The sequence below is a fragment of the Corella eumyota genome, chromosome 7 (genome assembly GCF_963082875.1).
Source record: "Corella eumyota chromosome 7, kaCorEumy4.1, whole genome shotgun sequence".
Taxonomy (NCBI): domain Eukaryota; kingdom Metazoa; phylum Chordata; class Ascidiacea; order Phlebobranchia; family Corellidae; genus Corella; species Corella eumyota.
The window spans coordinates 26,890-43,598 of NC_137496.1; the positions used below are offsets into that span (position 1 = coordinate 26,890).

At 37.4% G+C, this 16,709-nt stretch overlaps 3 protein-coding genes across 4 annotated transcripts; 1 reads left to right on the plus strand and 2 right to left on the minus strand.

Annotated features, from left to right (window-relative positions):
• Window positions 1-351: 351 nt before the first annotated feature.
• Window positions 352-8,931, minus strand: LOC145759526 (uncharacterized). Of its 2 annotated transcripts, XM_082573366.1 has the most exons (14): window positions 8,661-8,931; window positions 8,027-8,160; window positions 7,631-7,903; window positions 5,766-5,956; window positions 5,576-5,699; window positions 5,197-5,440; window positions 5,008-5,130; window positions 4,763-4,953; window positions 4,534-4,671; window positions 4,390-4,473; window positions 3,991-4,149; window positions 1,324-1,441; window positions 1,067-1,227; window positions 352-979 (listed from the first exon to the last, which is right to left on the minus strand). In XM_082573366.1, exons 2-14 carry the CDS (start codon window positions 8,078-8,080, stop codon window positions 635-637), a joined length of 2,205 nt encoding a protein of 734 aa, XP_082429492.1. In that variant the 5' UTR covers window positions 8,081-8,160; window positions 8,661-8,931; the 3' UTR covers window positions 352-634. The 2 variants fall into 2 exon arrangements, with proteins under 2 accessions (XP_082429492.1, XP_082429493.1); XM_082573367.1 differs by lacking the exon at window positions 8,661-8,931 and having other exon boundaries at window positions 7,762-7,903; window positions 8,027-8,239.
• On the plus strand, window positions 8,679-11,274 carry LOC145759522 (spermatogenesis-associated protein 16-like). The gene is made up of 8 exons (XM_082573361.1): window positions 8,679-8,796; window positions 9,317-9,447; window positions 9,532-9,662; window positions 9,728-9,849; window positions 10,005-10,088; window positions 10,473-10,678; window positions 10,740-10,998; window positions 11,054-11,274. Exons 1-8 carry the CDS (start codon window positions 8,679-8,681, stop codon window positions 11,272-11,274), a joined length of 1,272 nt encoding a protein of 423 aa, XP_082429487.1.
• Window positions 11,275-11,458: 184 nt separating this feature from the next.
• LOC145759269 (lysosomal phospholipase A and acyltransferase-like) lies at window positions 11,459-16,228 on the minus strand. The gene is made up of 7 exons (XM_082573052.1): window positions 16,011-16,228; window positions 15,762-15,915; window positions 15,110-15,228; window positions 14,937-15,041; window positions 14,274-14,501; window positions 13,714-14,012; window positions 11,459-12,151 (listed from the first exon to the last, which is right to left on the minus strand). The coding sequence occupies exons 1-7, from the start codon at window positions 16,156-16,158 to the stop codon at window positions 11,930-11,932; spliced, it is 1,275 nt and encodes a 424-aa protein (XP_082429178.1). The 5' UTR covers window positions 16,159-16,228; the 3' UTR covers window positions 11,459-11,929.
• Between the last annotated feature and the right edge of the window lie 481 nt (window positions 16,229-16,709).

Below are 16,709 nucleotides of genomic sequence, written 5' to 3' on the forward strand. Positions count from 1 at the left end.
TATGTTAGTGGGGGTAACTTGTGGGGTGGAGCATTAGAATGGGTGGGTTGGGGTTTAGAGTTGGTCGCTGTAAGGTTTTGCTGTCATCTGTCAGGACGAAGTTATTCCAATTATAAATGGTATTTAAAAGAAGGTTGTACTTTTATTTCGTTTGTAAATAAATTATTAATTTTGCTGACGTGTAAGGATTAATAAAGCTGCCCAAAAGTTCGGTGAACTCACTAGTGGAATCGTCTATTAAGTTTAGAAATGTAATTTTCAACCAGGTTTCTTTTTATTCTAACTTCTTTTTGTTTAAAACATCCCAACTTTAAGGTTGCTAAAACAATAAACTGTAAAAATGGACCCAAAGTGTTTGACATTTATTAAAAGTTTAAGTGTGGAGAAAGTTAAAAATTAATTATAATTCAAGTTTCCTTATTGTTTTTTACAGTTAAATATACTGAAAGGCACTACAGTTACAGCACAAACTTGAAAAATGGTTGGAACAATCTGACGATAATTACAATATTTGCACAAAACTTATGAAACAAAATGCTTTAAATTTTCCAGTAAGGAAACACTAAACATGGATATAAAAGTTTAATCGCGTTGAGTAAATAGTTGAGGCTACGAATCGTCTGTGAAGAAAGTTTTAACACGATCCACTTTTGCGCAGAACGTCAGTAAGGTCGACACTTTTAATTCCGAGCGCGAACGCCGGAGAGTTCTTGCTGTTAAGTCGGTATACTGAGTTCTTTAAACTTGCAAACCTCGGGTTTGAAATCAAGGAGTTTACGTCATTTCCGGTCGCCTTTCTCCAGTTCTCCAACGATAAATACTTGGGCCAAAAGTCGTCCAATTGAAGGCCAATGTTTGGCTCAAAGTAGTAAATGTTGTAATCCACCGTCGGAATGTTGTCGACCCAGATATCTCCTTTTCTAAACAAATGAGCGCTCGGATTCTCGACATAAATGACGTTGTTCGAAAAGTTTGCACTCTAACCATGAACAAAATACAAGTTAAACATCCGGAATCTTACAACAAAAAGCTTTACCGATGAGAGTAAATCAAACAAAACTATTACCTGAGTGGGGGTTCCCCCGCTTCCCCCCACACCCGAGTTACAAGTCCCAAACACTCGGTGTGGGTTGATGTGGTCAATCATGTTGTTACAAGCCCTGTTGTTTAATCCACAGTGAAAGTTCACCGCGCAATCGGTCAAGTTGAACAACCAGTTGTCTCGCACTGCAACACAAAAGACAGGTTAGAACCCGGAACCTTAAGGGTTATAGCAAAATAGCATAGGTCTAACAGCTATATGGCAAAAAGTAAAGAACAAACCTGTTAAAGAAGAAACAGCAGTATCCCCGTAAACACCCAGAGCGCCGTATTGGTAAGCCAGCGAGTTATGGATTGTGTTTCTTTCTATTAGGGCATGAATATGGCATCTTGAAAGGTCCTAGAAATTGTAAGTAAAGGTTATTTTTTACATGGGTTATACTACGCCAAATTTTCACCCAGTCTCAATGGTGTTTCACAGAAAATGTTGTTCTACATGGGAAGATTACATCACAAAGTTTAAGCTTGCTGCTAAGTATAAGATGGTCAAACAATACCAGGTGTTAGCAGCTAAACGAGCGAGCTTTAAGTGTTGTGACAAATCTACCTGCGGCTTAAAAGTGTCGTTTCCAGCTATTAAACAAAAATTTGAAAAGATACTGACCGACTTCTTCCTGCATACAAGAGTGTGACAAGAAAATGAAAGTTAATTTTTGTGGCTGGGGATGCAAATGTGGAGTTTACATGGACCCAGAAAAATTGAATCATTGACCAAATGTTTAGTTAAGATTAACTGGGAAATTGACAGAACCCAACAACTGCGGATGACGCATTACAACTTGCTTGGAAAGTTGAACTAGAACAACAATATTAAGGGAATAAAACTAAATTAGGTTTCAAGTAATTGTGCTGGTTCAAATTTAATCGCAGTAAAAATGAAGGCATATTTTGAGATAATGATAGATTGGCAAAAAATAATAATTTACATAAAAACTAGGCTATTAAAAAAACGCTCAAAAAATGAAAAATCTGGTAAAGAAATATATTATAGCTCAAAATCAAGTAACGAAGTAACAGGACCATAATATTAATACGGGTAGATTGCCATGAAAGCAAAAGAGGTAAATTACTAAAGAAAATGTTATACGCCATAGTGCATGGTGTTCTGCTGTGGTTAAAGTTAGAAAGACGAAACTACACGATTTTGCGTCGACTACCGAAAATTGAATTACGTAACAAAAGAGACACAATCTTGGATTCTGTGAGTGGCTCATCTTTGTTTGCTACTCTGAACGTAAAAGCTGAATATTGGCAAGTTTTAGTAAATCCAAAAGACAGGAAAAAACTGCGTTTTCAATCGGCAAACGTTTATTTAAATTTAATGTGATGCTATGTGGTAGCTCTCGCGCGTTTGAACGACTTATGGACCATGTTCTAGGTGGTTTGCCTACTTGTACATGTTTGGTTCACCTGGATAACGATGGTCCATGAATCATCGTTTTAACATCTGTCTAAAAACCTTATACAAGTTTGTAATCGTCTTCAGCAAATTTACTTTTAAACTCGAAAAATGCAAATTGTTTTACCGCAAGGTGGAGTACTTAGGGCATTTTATCTCAAAAAAAATCTCGGCTTCATTGTATAAATCAGATGCGGCTTCATTGTATAAATTAGATGCAGTTTGCCTTCAAAAATGGCGATTTTATAATCGATGCTGATGCGAGTAACAATGGCATAAGAGCTCTTTAAAGCCGAATCATGGAAGACAGGACAAAAGCCGTAATCGAATATTTTGTCAAGACATTTACTAAAGCAGAATTAAATTATTGCACAACCAGAAAGAAACTTCTCGTCATTGTAAGAGCACTAAAACATTTTTATGTTTGTGAAATAAAAGTCACTGCTTTCTGCGTTGGATTCGAGGAACAAGTCAACGATGTTGATTTAGGAACAAGTTTTAACTTGCAAAGCAGAACACACCGAATGCCTAAATTGGCAAAGATATTTCGTCATTAAGACCTGGATTCGATGATACTTGAAGATGATAAAAAAACAAAGTCTCCAATGAAACTATAGATAAATACATTATCATTATTATGGATTACTTAAAGGTCCGAAGCCTATCCGGTCGCAAACCAAAAGCAGAGACCGTATCATCGGTCCTTTGCGGTCTTATCAGAAATTTTAACCAACCAAGGCTTAAAGTTTGTAGGCCACCGGCCGCTGGTGTTGTAGAACGTTTGGATCGCACTAAAAAGCCCAATCGGTCATGTAGCTGCACCAACGCTATTGGGTTTTGCCCTTTATTTTAATGACGTACGAAACGGCGGTACATAAGAGAACTGGTTACATGCCTGCAAAAAAAAACTTTTCTGGAGTAAGAATAAAACGTTATTACGACAGAACAACGTTAAGTAACCCCTTAAAGGAAGGCGATAAAGTATTACATTGCCCTCACCGTAAAAAGGGCATTTCTCCGAAGTTATCTTCGCCATGGCGTGGTCCTTATATCGTCATAAACCGCCTAAATGACGTAGTATGTCGCATTCTCTTATCGCCACACTACAAGCCAATGATTGTAAATCGTAACCGACTGTGGTACTATAGCATTGAAGGGGACAAATGTAAACGATGCAACCGAATCTTGTGATGTGTTATAATAATAATAATGAGAATATTGGAAACTTGTTTTCACTTACTGTAATAATAATGAGAATTTTGGAAACTCGTTTTCACTTACTGTGATCTTTATTGTGTACGAGTTGTGTTAATTTTTATGCGGGGATTTTTTGGACTAGATTCCTTGTGTGTTAAATGTATATTCAATAATCTTTGTGTTTTTTTATTCTACTTGAATAAGTTGAATAAGGTTGTTATAAGGTAACCACAGAACCTGACTATGTCACAATATTGCCAACCCTGTTTTAATGTAGGTTTTATAATTACTACCTTTGTCTTCCCACAATCTCGGATGCTCGATGAAAGGTAAACTCCGGCAAAATCATTGAGGATTCCCCTCCCGTAATCATGGATGTTGTTTTGGGTGATTTTGAAAACATATTCCCCTTCCGGCATGTAGTCGGCTGTAAATACTGGCTGCCAACCAACCTAAACAAATTTGTTTAGTTTTACTAAAAAATAAGGGTTTGTGTTCGATTCTTACTGCTGGCTTGTAGCTAAAACTTAAAATCCCAGATTTCCATTACAAGCATGTTAGACCTAAGGTTCTAGGTTTGATTCTCACAGATGGCATGCTGTAGCATCCTTGAGTAAGACCTAAGGTCCTGTGTTCGATTCTTACAGATGGGATGCTGTAGCATTATTTTTCTCCTAATAATAATTTCTTACCCTTATTCCAGCGTAGGGAGTGTTGGATACATCGTTGTTCTGCACCACAATGTTCCTCATGCCTTTAACATGGACACAGCAAGGCTGCAACAATAAATCAAGAAATAATAAACCCGAGAATGTAAAATAAAACATTGAACTTACCTGAAGCATGTGAATTACTCCACAGCCATCAAAGGTGCTTCTGTTTATCATAACATCTCTCGTTTGAGGCTTTTGTTTATTGTCATAATCGACTGCGATTGCAATATTACCAATGTCAGTAAACGCGTTGTATTCAAACTAGAAAATGTATTAAGTTTAAATTTTCATACAAAAGAAATTTTAAATTTTAATAATTAGTTAATTAGCTTATTTAGTAAAAGAAACTTACGTTTAAATGAACCGAAGATTGGACATAGATTCCAGTGTAACCAAGATTAGTAAAAGCACAGTTATTGATGTTTACTCCGTCGCACAACTCAATGTTGATTGCTGCTGGTTTGTTGTTGTAGCCTGAGAAGTAGGAGTCGTGGGTGTGTCTGAACTCCAGGTTAATGAATTGAACATCTCTGGCTTTGTGCACTGCAACAACAACTTCTTAACAATTTGTACAAAACCACATTTAAAACAACTTACATGAAAATAGAGTTTCGGTTTTGCCGAGGATAACATCGTCGTTCAGCTGGGAGTCCGAAGGTGGAATAAAGAGGAAGATCTTGTTGTCCGCATCGCAATAAAACTCACCAACAGCATCCAGTTCTAATACGATTTAAAATTTAAAATTCAAGATTAAAAATTAGCGCAAAATGTTTAATTTGTGATGACCTTCAAACACATTCTCGACGATATATCTCCAGCCTGAAGGTCGGGGGTGTCGACCAATTGGGTATCTACGAGGGGACTGAAACAAAACAGTGTTATTCGCTTCAATGACTTCACCCACAGGCCCCCGTTCAGCCACCCAGGCCTGGAACACTAAAATGTCGACCTCACGAAGTCGGTGCCAGAATGGGTTGACGTCACCACTCTTGTACCGGAACCCGTTCTTGTTCTGCTCAGGACAATGTCGCTGTAAGGGTACAGTTGTAACTATTTTGTGACTTAATAGAAGTTGTAACCCAATACTTTTACAAATAGCAATAAAAAAGTTCGTGTAAGAGTTAAGGTGTGACGAAACAGATTGGCAACAGTTGGAACCTCTCACCTGCTTAAATCCTCCACTTCCGAGTATATCACACTGTGGAGTCGGAAGCAAGAGATCCTCCATTGTCAGATATCCTCCTTCTCCGCTCAAGTTCCGACCTGTCCATTTCTTTAGGTTTGGTTTTCTATTTAAGGAAGGGGTAACATTAGTAGGGGTGAAAATTAATTCTCCCCAAATGAGGATAAACTACCTTGCCCTGAACAAACGACTTGTCCCCAGATAAGCATGTTGAGTGCAGGTCCCGTCGTAGTTAGTTGCATAAATGGTGTTTTCCCCAACTTGATGGTAGGGTGAAAAGTTAGCCCGTGTAATTTTTTTACCCCCACTAATGATGGGTCGGGTTGGGTCTTTAGGGTAACCCACAATTGAGATTCCTGAGTGCTGGCAAATAAATAAAAATTGGTTAAAAATGCAAACCCCAATGCCCGCTGTACCCCAACTACGTCAACATACCTTTGACCCCAACTACGTCAACCCACATTTGACCTACGTCAACCCACCTTTGACCCTAACCACGTTAACCTACCTTTGACCCTAACCACGTTAACCTACCTTTGACCCCAACTACGTCAACCTACCTTTGACCCCAACCACGTCAACCTACCTTTGACTCTAACCACGTCAACCTACCTTTGACCCCAACTACGTCAACCTACCTTTGACCCCAACTACGTCAAACCACCTTTGACCTACGTCAACCTACCTTTGACCCCAACTACGTCAACCTACCTTTGACCCCAACTACGTCAACCCACCTTTGACCCTAACCACGTCAACCTACCTTTGACCCCAACTACGTCAATCCGGTTGTTGACCCTAACTACGTCAACCTACCTTTGACCCTAACCACGTCAACCTACCTTTGTCCCAACTACGTCAACCCACCTTTGACCCTAACTACGTCAACCTACCTTTGACCCCAACTACGTCAACCTACCTTTGACCCTAACCACGTCAACCTACCTTTGACCCTAACCACGTCAACATACCTTTGACCCTAACTACGTCAACCTACCTTTGACCCCAACTACGTCAACCCACCTTTGACCCCAACTACGTCAACCTACCTTTGACTCCAACTACGTCAGCCTACCTTTGAGCCCAACTACGTCAACCTACCTTTGACCCTAACTACGTCAACCCACCTTTGACCCCAACTACGTCAACATAACTTTGACCCCAAATACGTCATTCTACTTTTGACCCTAACCACGTCAACCTACCTTTGACCCTAACCACGTCAACCTACCTTTGACCCCAACTACGTCAACCTACCTTTGACCCCAACTACGTCAACCCACCTTTGACCCCAACTACGTCAACTTACCTTTGACCCCAACTTCGTCAACCTACCTTTGACCCCAACTACGTCAACCTACCTTTGAACCCAACTACGTTAACCTACCTTTGACCCTAACCACGTCAACCCACCTTTGACCCCAACTACGTCAACCTACCTTTGACCCTAACCACGTCAACCTACCTTTGACCCCAACTACGTCAACCTACCTTTGACCCCAACTACGTCAACCCACCTTTGACCCCAACTACGTCAACCTACTTTTGACCCCAACTACGTCAACCTACCTTTGACCCCAACTACGTCAACCTACCTTTGACCCCAACTACGTCAACCTACCTTTGACCCCAACTACGTCAACCTACCTTTGACCCCAACTACGTCAACCCACCTTTGACCCTAACCACGTCAACCTACCTTTGGCCTTAACTACGTCAACCTACCTTTGACCCCAACTACGTCAACCTACCTTTGACCCCAACTACGTCAACCCACCTTTGACCCTAACTACGTCAACATACCTTTGACCCTAACTACGTCAACCTACTTTTGACCCTAACCACGTCAACCTACCTTTGACCCCAACTACGTCAACATAACTTTGACCCTAACTACGTCAAACCACCTTTGACCCCAAATACTTCAACCTACCTTTGACCCTAACTACGTCAACCTACCTTTGACCCTAACCACGTCAACCTACCTTTGACCCCAAATACGTCAACATACCTTTGACCCTAACCACGTCAACCTACCTTTGACCCCAGTTTTACTTCGTCGGAAATTTCATAAACTCCGCTTCTTACGTAGAGAACAACTTTTGACAAAGACCGATGTTGTCTGATGTTGACCATGGCTTTAGTGAATGTCTTGAAAGGTCCATTACCTGAGCCGTTGTCAATTGAACTCGTCCCGGACCACGCGTCATTTCCGGTATTTGAATCGATGAAAAAAGTTTCATGATCGCGGAATTCTCGCAAAATCGCGAAGACTTTCGGTTTGAAAGAACAAACAGCGCTTGTAACGTGCTAAAAAAATTGTTAAAATTAAAGAGTTTTCTAAATTTTTACTAGGCTACACAAAAAAAACTTCTAAATTTTTACTAGGCTACACAAAAAAACATCTAAAACTTATCATATTCTGCAACTCACCAAAAACTGTAAAAGTACCACGAACAAAATTGTTCCGTTAAGCACGCAAACCATCCTTCAATATTTTTGAAATGAAGCAAACAGGCGCTGACCTGTTCATTTTAATCCACTCCTTCCGGTCATTCAGCTGTAATCTGGTTATTGTCCGGTTGTTCACAATGCAGCAAAATAATTTAATATTTTCTTTTAAGGTTTTTAACAACAATTAGTCAATAAATTAGGTTCCAAATATGAAAACATTTCCAAAAATGATAACTGCGCATGTTTGGTTATGACGTCACAAGACACTATTATGATTCAGAATTATTATGACGTCACAGTGCATTATTATGATTCAGAATTATTATGACGTCACAAGACATGATTATGATTCAGAATTGCGTAAAATTTTAGAATCGCTGACTTATGCGAATAAGAATTCCAATTAAAGAATTTACTAATTACCGATATTTAATTATTTTTTTGCAATTTTCAAATCTAGATTTTGATTAGTTTATTGTTACGTTATTTACACACAATGACGTCATAAATAAAATGTCTTAAGCTTGGATCACGTGACTTTGTTAAAATTTAAATAAACTACCCATTTATATGACGTCATAATTACCAATTACAAAACAAAAACAAAATTTACCTTTTTCTAATTTCAAAAATGGAGGAATGCGAATTGGGTGAAAAATGTTCAGCTTGCAAATTCCAAACAAACTCAGCTCAAGTTAAGGTTGAGGAATTCCTCCAACTCGAAAGTGCGATATTGTCGTCTGTGGCGAGTAAGTTTTAAGTTTAATATATTTTCAGACTTGTAAGCAGTGGGGATTAAACTCAGGACCCTGTGATGTAAACCTAGTTGTATCTCTGCAGATCCCACCCCCAACAATATGTTTAAAAGTTGTTCCTCTGCAGATCCCTATCCCCAACAATATGTTTAAAAGTTGTTCCTCTGCAGATCCCTATCCCCAACAATATGTTTAAAAGTTGTTCCTCTGCAGATCCCTATCCCCAACAATATGTTTAAAAGTTGTTCCTCTGCAGATCCCTACCCACAACAATATGTTTAAAAGTTGTTCCTCTGCAGATCCCTATCCCCAACAATATGTTTAAAAGTTGTTCCTCTGCAGATCCCTATCCCCAACAATATGTTTAAAAGTTGTTCCTCTGCAGATCCCTACCCACAACAATATGTTTAAAAGTTGTTTCTCTGCAGATCCCTAACCCCAACAATATGTTTAAAAGTTGTTCCTCTGCAGATCCCTAACCCCAACAATATGTTTAAAAGTTGTTCCTCTGCAGATCCCTACCCCCAACAACTCGATTCCTGTCAACGGTGTTTTCTATTTTACCAAAATGTTCAACTCAGCATCCAACAAAAACAATTCTCCACCGCGATCTCCGTCTGCAAACATTATTTGGACTTCTTAAACGTAAGCCACATCTTAATTAAAGTTTTCACAAAATGTCGATAATTCTAGTTTTACCCACAATTCTTTTAATCCCGCGAACTCTAGACGACCACATTCGAAGAGCCCGACCATCCAGTCATTGTGACGTCATCAATACTGGGAAGAATCAGCGAGCGAATCTCGTTCATTTATCTTCTGGCTGGCAAACCCGATTTAGCTTTGAAATACGCGAACAGGTTAGTGTAAGATCTTCAGTTAAAAAACTTAGTTTCTAAATAATTAATTATTTTAATTATTCAAGGTCATTGATTAACCTTCCGACCTCTCCTCACGCTCATCTTTGGAGATCCATCGCCTCCCGTCGACTCCTCCAATACTCCTCCACACTCCGGAGCTTGACAGTTTTCAGTCAACTTCACGGATGTGGGAGCAATTTCTTCAGCCAACTCCTCCTGGACTCGATTTATTCTTACTGGAGGATGGTTTTCGTGCAAACTCAGCTGCAACATCCGAACATAAAAGTAAACAAGTTAGAAATAAGTTTGAAAGTTGTTTAACTTTAAATTTACATCGTTCAGATAAGTTTGAAAGTTGTTTAACTTTAAATTTACATCGTTCAGATAAGATTGAAAGTTGTTTAACTTTAAATTTACATCGTTCAGGTAAGTTTGAAAGTTGTTTAACTTTAAATTTACATCGTTCAGATAAGTTTGAAAGTTGTTTAACTTTAAATTTACATCGTTCAGATAAGTTTGAAAGTTGTTTAACTTTATATTTACATCGTTCAGATAAGTTTGAAAGTTGTTTAACTTTAAATTTACATCGTTCAGATAAGTTTGAAAGTTATTTAACTTTATATTTACATCGTTTAGATTCACTTTTTTAAAACCTCGGGCGAGGAAAGTTTAGGAGAACTGGCCAAGAAAATCAATTTAAGTTTTTTAATAAAATTTCCAACCCATTGTGCCTACATCAACGCTGGTAAGATGCGCTAGTTTAACTTGTTGCCATGACAACATGACATCACGTACAAAACTTGGTTACAGATCCGAGCTCGGAGCACGTCATCCCGTCAACTTGGGACAATTCTGGCGCCGATTTCAAACAAGTCGTCGGGTTCGAAACGGGCTCTCCGGGCGACCTGAACGAAATCCTGGACGCGGATTTTAGTTTAGCGCGGAAGGAGACGGATTTAAATTTAGCGCGGAAGATGTGGGAGGAGGCGGAGTTGATGAGTGCGACTTGTAAACATGTAAGGATCACAAAACATTAGCAAAAGTTTAGAGTTGGTCAAAAATATTTTATTGTTGTAGTGGAGTCTAAAAGCAGGCAAAGGTATCATAGAGAAAGCTGTTTATTGCTACGCGCTCCTAAAAACCTCCAACTTTTACGAGTTTTTAAACCAATACGAATCCTTATTGGGGGACGTAATGACCTGTACGATCTTGTATAACGAGGAAGAACATCCGGATGATATTGGTTTGTTTAACGAACTAATGGACGAAATGACTGGGATGATTCAACCGATGGTCAATCATTACGACAAGGTTACGGAACCACAGAGAACGACAGGTTTACCCACATTCGATCTTATTTTTAAACTGAAGTAAAAATATTTAAATTTTAGGAGAGATCAAAGATTGGTTGGAGGAATGTGAGAGAAAATTTCGTGTTCAACAAAACAAAAAAAGAGGTTCTGCATCGTCGAGCAGCAAGAAAAAGAAGAAGGCTCTCTCAAATAAATGGAAAAATTCTGTGGTGAGAAAACTTTTTTTCATTAAAGACATCAGGTCGGGACAAAGTACACAAAAAGAAGATGTCATAAGAGAAGCGGTTATGATGTCATAAGAGAAGATGTTATGATGTCATAAGAGAAGAGGTTGAAAAATGGGTTAAAATGGAAAATTGTGGTTTTAAAATTAACATCTCAATTAAACAGATTTTAATAAAATATTTAAATGTAAAAATCCTCCCAAAAAATTAAATGACAATAATTTATTCAACAATTATTAAAATAAGTAAATTAGCAAGCATATACACAACCAATATCTTGTTAAAAATAAAAAGTTTAAAACTATTAAAAACACTGAAACACTGAGAGTCACAAGAATTTCAGTTTTTCTAAAAAATGACAAAATTTGTTTTTCTACACGTTTAAAATTGTTTTCAATAAATTGTTATAATTATCTTGGGAATGTCCAAATGGTTATGGATCTTAACAACACTTTAAAGATGCAAACAAATGAGGTAAGGTTTCAAACAAAACATTAGTTCCTACAAAAACTTTTAACTTTCAGCAAAGAAAAAGTTGAAATAAAAATAAAAAAAAAACCAAGACACAAACAGTCCACCGTCCTAATACAATAATAAACCTACGACAATTTAAAGTTAAACTTTAAGTAAAAACAACTTGCTGGGAGTTTTAAGTTAGAAAAAAATAAAATCCATGAGAAAAATATCCGAAGGAAAAAAAGTGCAAAAGTGTCGCGAAAAAAAATCTTTGCTACCTTATTAAAACTCCATCGAAATAATAATGTAATGTTTCGTTGCCCAATATTGCAACATGGGTGTTGCCCGGCAGCTCCACCCGGTGAACAGGCTGTTGTTGTTGAGCCTGCCACTGGAGGCAGTAGGAAGCACTCCACACTGGAACGGTTCCATCCCCGCTTCCATCCACCAAACTGGGGGAAGAATCAGGAAAGAGATCTTTGTCGTAGATCAGAGTCTGGAGGTAAGATAAAAAGTTAAAAAGTTTGTGGGATGTTTATCTTCAGGGAAAGATAATAGTGTTTGTTATGATTGTGTTGTCATGAATTATTAATTTGTTGTCATGCTGAAGAATGAAAATGCAGAGAATTGAAAAAACAAAAATTATTAAAGTTTAAAAAAGACAAAATTAATTTTTCTCCAATAACAAACAAGCACAAAACAAAGACTATGACAAGCACAAAACCAAGATAATAACTAGCACAAAACAAAGACTATGACAAGCACAAAACCAAGGCTATGACAAGCACAAAACCAAGACTATGACAAGCACAAAACCAAAATGATAACGGTAACAAAACCAAGACTATGACAGGCACAAAACCAAGACTATGACAGGCAAAAACAAAGACTATGACAGGCACAAAACCAAGACTATGACAAGCACAAAACCAAGACAAGCACAAAACCAAGACTATGACAAGCACAAAACCAAGACTACGACAAGCACAAAACCAAGACTATGACAAGCACAAAACCAAGACTATGACAAGCACAAAACCAAGACTATGACAAGCACAAAACCAAGACTATGACAAGCACAAAACCAAGACTATGACAAGCATAAAACCAAGACTATGACAAGCACAAAACCAAGACTATGACAAGCACAAAACCAAGACTATGACAAGCACAAAACCAAGACTATGACAGGCACAAAACCAAGACTATGACAGGTACAAAACCAAGACTATGACAAGCACAAAACCAAGACTATGACTAGCACAAAACAAAGACTATGACAAGCACAAAACCAAGACTATGACAAGCACAAAACCAAGACTATGACAAGCACAAAACCAAGACTATGACAAGCACAAAACCAAGACCATGACAAGCACAAAACCAAGACTATGACAAGCACAAAACCAAGACTATGACAAGCACAAAACCAAGATAATAACTAGCACAAAACAAAGACTATGACAAGCACAAAACCAAGACTAGCACAAAACAAAGACTATGACAAGCACAAAACCAAGACTATGACAAGCACAAAACCAAGACTATGACAGGCACAAAACCAAGACTATGACAAGCACAAAACCAAGACTATGACAAGCACAAAACCAAGACTATGACAAGCACAAAACCAAGACTATGACAAGCACAAAACCAAGACTATGACAAGCACAAAACCAAGACTATGACAAGCACAAAACCAAGACTATGACAAGCAAAAAAAAACATGCAATAATTATTTTATAGAAAATGAAATTCTTGTTAATACAAAAACTTTAATTTTAAAAAATATAACTCTACATTTAATTAATTATTTGTTTTATTATTGTTACATGCAGGCCGCCCCCTACAATATTATTCTGCCCTGTTTGTGAGTTTTATAATTAAGAGAAAATGAGTGAAGCATGCTTGATTATGAGTTTGGTCGTTGTAGGTTAAAATGTTTACATGATAGCGTTCTAAGCATTAAAGCTCTAATGTAAAGAGAGGAAATTACGTTTCTTGGTATAGGAAGTCGTCACAATGACAAACATTTAACAACCACCAACAAAATCTCACCTCAACAGTTGGGACTTGGCTAGAATAAATGCAGTGAACTGGAACTGAAGGGGCTTTTAAGTCCCCCAACGCCATCCCATTATCCCTCCACAACTCGTAACACCAATCACAGCCGATCGTGTCGAACAGGGCTTTGTAATCGAACACTGTGTAATTTCGTTCCAGGGTTACCACCACCGTTTGTTTGTCTTTTGGCCACAAATCAGGTCGTGGAAACATAAAGGGAAACGCTGGTGATGATTGGACGGCAGTTCGAAGTTTTAGTTTGTCAACTGCCCAATCATGGCCCTCGGTTTCACCTACGAGGATAAAGTGTTTAAACACTTGTTTTGAAAATATCACTTAAAGTTAAACATTAACACGGACCAATAAAAACATCGATTTACGAGAGGTTTTGTTTAGTTAAAAAGTTGCAACAAAATAACATTTTAAAAGGAACTTTGATTTAAATTTTAAAACTATAAAAGTGTATTCAACAGAAATGTTAATATTTAGTTTAATAATTTGTAGGATTAAAAATTTAAGTTGTTACGGCAACAACACTTTAAATTGGAGCTCACCTGAGGTAAGAGCTTTGATTGCTTTAACTGAGCCCAAGAATGGTCCGCACACAGAAGCAAAAGAGTCAACAAATTTATCTTTCCATGCTTGAGTTTGCATCTTTAGGAAGAAATAAATGAACATATTTCCCATGCTGTGGCCGATTAACACGACTTTATTGTTGTTGTTCTGGTAGTATGCGTTCTCCACTAACTTTGTCAAATTCTGGAACAATTCATTATGTTGGTCTGCGTAACAAACAAAGCTTTATTTAAAACACTAAAAGCCGATTTGTTTTTTTATATTTCTTTATCCTCGATGTGGGAAGGTCGACTTCACAGCTTAAACATAAAGTAACATTTGTTACCCCGACCCAGTCTCGAGTTGCTTTTAACAGTTTGAGATATTATATAAATTATAAATGCCCGATTATTCATGCTGATTTGCTGATTAAGTGTTTTCAGCAGAAGTTCATACCGTTTATAGCACCTTTCTCAAAGGCGCTACAACATGGGAGCAGTCGGGATCGAACCCACAACCTCATGTGTGTTAGAACCACTACACCACACTGGTGGTTTAATAAAGAAGTTCAAAAACAAACAACATCATTATTTGAAGTGCAGACTTGTAAATCATTCAAAACAAACCAATAAAAACTAAAAGTTAAAAGCAATTTAACTCACAAGGTGAAAGCCGCCAATCAAAAGGAGCTCCAAATAAATCGACTTCTCGTCTGTAACCCAAACTCCGAGTTAAATGTTTCACCAACGGGGCAAAATAAGCGCTTCCTGCAACAATATTAAGTTTATTTTGCTACCAAACTGGACTTTTAACTTAACTGGGTTAAACCACAAACCTGCAGCATATTTATCCAAATCTAAATATTCAAAAGGCTCAGTTGACCCAAAGTTTGGGACCCTGATTTGAACCCCAGGACTGTTGGATACTTGCCGGGTTTTGTTGTTGTAGATCATCCTATACACAAAAAAGTTTAAAACGAGTTTAAGAATATCAGTGTTCAATGTTTGGTGCAAATAAGCCAGTCTGGAAAGTAGGGCAGCGTGCACGCACGAGATTTTTTTCATTAAAAAAAATGGAATTAGCGTTTGGCACGCCTGGTATCTTAAAAAAATATGCACGCGCAGTACTGACGCCTAAAACACGCTAACATATATCACGCAGGCACGCCTAGACCGAAAATTTTGCTACGCGTGCACGCGCGGTCACGCATATTTTTACGCTTGCACACACGAGATCTCGTCGAAAACTGCCCTACTTTCCAGACTGGCAAATAAGGTTGTCTAATAATCATATGGTCGTCTAAAATAAGGTCGTCTAATATTTATCGGAATTTTATTAAGCGTCTAAAAGTTTTTTGCTCGCTGCTAATAACAGGTACCAACAATTTTTAATTGACTAACGTTAGCGTTTTTAAATTTGCCAAATTTTTAAACGCTCAACTTGGTGATTATTAGAAGTTTAGTTAGTTAAGTGACTGCACCGGTTACCTTATATTATCGACCCAGCAATCCACAATAAGCGGAACAAATTGCTCCAGGTTCAACCAGATTGAATACCAATCACTTTTCCTGTCACAAAATATTTCTTTCACGCTCGGTTTGTCCAACTTTGCCTCAAGTTGAGTTCCCAAAACTCCTGGAACTAAAAAAAATGAGTTTTAAAAAATGATCTTTTTCGAAATTAAAAAGTAAGAATAAAAAAACATAGCTAAATAAATGTTTATAATTTCCTCTCACCCATAACAACAGGTTTTCTTTTTAAGTTTTTGTTCATCCATTTGATTTTATCGAAATTTACTTCGTTCTGAAAATCATCGTTGTTCAAATTATTTGCAGCGACAGAAATAAAAATCACAATCAAAAAACTCCAGTTTACAAAACCCATTAATTTACCAAAATTTAAAACAAATTTTAATTTAAAATTTACTAGATCTTAAAAAATACAGAATTTGTTTTCTAATAAACTGAAAAATAGTCAGATAGTAAAGTTAAAACTGTTCAATATCAATCTTTATTGATTTCAGCTAAAAGTTTTTGTTTTCCTATACGAATAAAATCTTAACTCAAACCTGAAACAAAAGCTTTTTAAAACTCACGCCTACGAAAGCAGAAAGCGTAACTCCAGTTCATTGACCTTCTAGAAATAACCTCGGGTCATCTCTTTCTGTTCTATAAATCGTTATCTTGCGAATTTCATGGTTACATAGAAGTAACCATCTGCGTCATAAAACAAATGTTTTTCAGGGTTTCCAAAAATTAGTACGCCAAACATGTGACTTAACGGTCTATATCAGTTTGTCCTCAATTTCTTGGCTTATTTATAACTTCAACTATCTTTCTTAATATTAAATAATTGTTTTTAATTAAATTTAATAATTTGATAACGGTGCATACTTATTTTATTATGGTTCAGTTAATGACAAAAATTGCATCTTT

Excerpts from the sequence above, each read along its gene's own strand:
- LOC145759526 (XM_082573366.1), bottom strand. The coding sequence starts at position 8,080 with ATGGTTTGCGTGCTTAACGGAACAATTTTGTTCGTGGTACTTTTACAG. Across the intron at positions 5,700-5,765 it reads AGTCGTTTGTTCAGGGCAAG|AAAACCAAACCTAAAGAAAT; the intron begins GTAGTTTATCCT and ends TTCCTTAAATAG. Across the intron at positions 1,442-3,990 it reads GAGATTGTGGGAAGACAAAG|GACCTTTCAAGATGCCATAT; the intron begins GTAGTAATTATA and ends TACAATTTCTAG.
- LOC145759522 (XM_082573361.1), top strand. The coding sequence starts at position 8,679 with ATGGAGGAATGCGAATTGGGTGAAAAATGTTCAGCTTGCAAATTCCAA. Across the intron at positions 8,797-9,316 it reads GATATTGTCGTCTGTGGCGA|ATCCCTACCCCCAACAACTC; the intron begins GTAAGTTTTAAG and ends GTTCCTCTGCAG. Across the intron at positions 9,663-9,727 it reads GCTTTGAAATACGCGAACAG|GTCATTGATTAACCTTCCGA; the intron begins GTTAGTGTAAGA and ends TAATTATTCAAG.
- LOC145759269 (XM_082573052.1), bottom strand. The coding sequence starts at position 16,158 with ATGGGTTTTGTAAACTGGAGTTTTTTGATTGTGATTTTTATTTCTGTC. Across the intron at positions 15,916-16,010 it reads AAGAAAACCTGTTGTTATGG|TTCCAGGAGTTTTGGGAACT; the intron begins GTGAGAGGAAAT and ends CATTTTTTTTAG. Across the intron at positions 14,013-14,273 it reads AATCAAAGCTCTTACCTCAG|GTGAAACCGAGGGCCATGAT; the intron begins GTGAGCTCCAAT and ends TTATCCTCGTAG.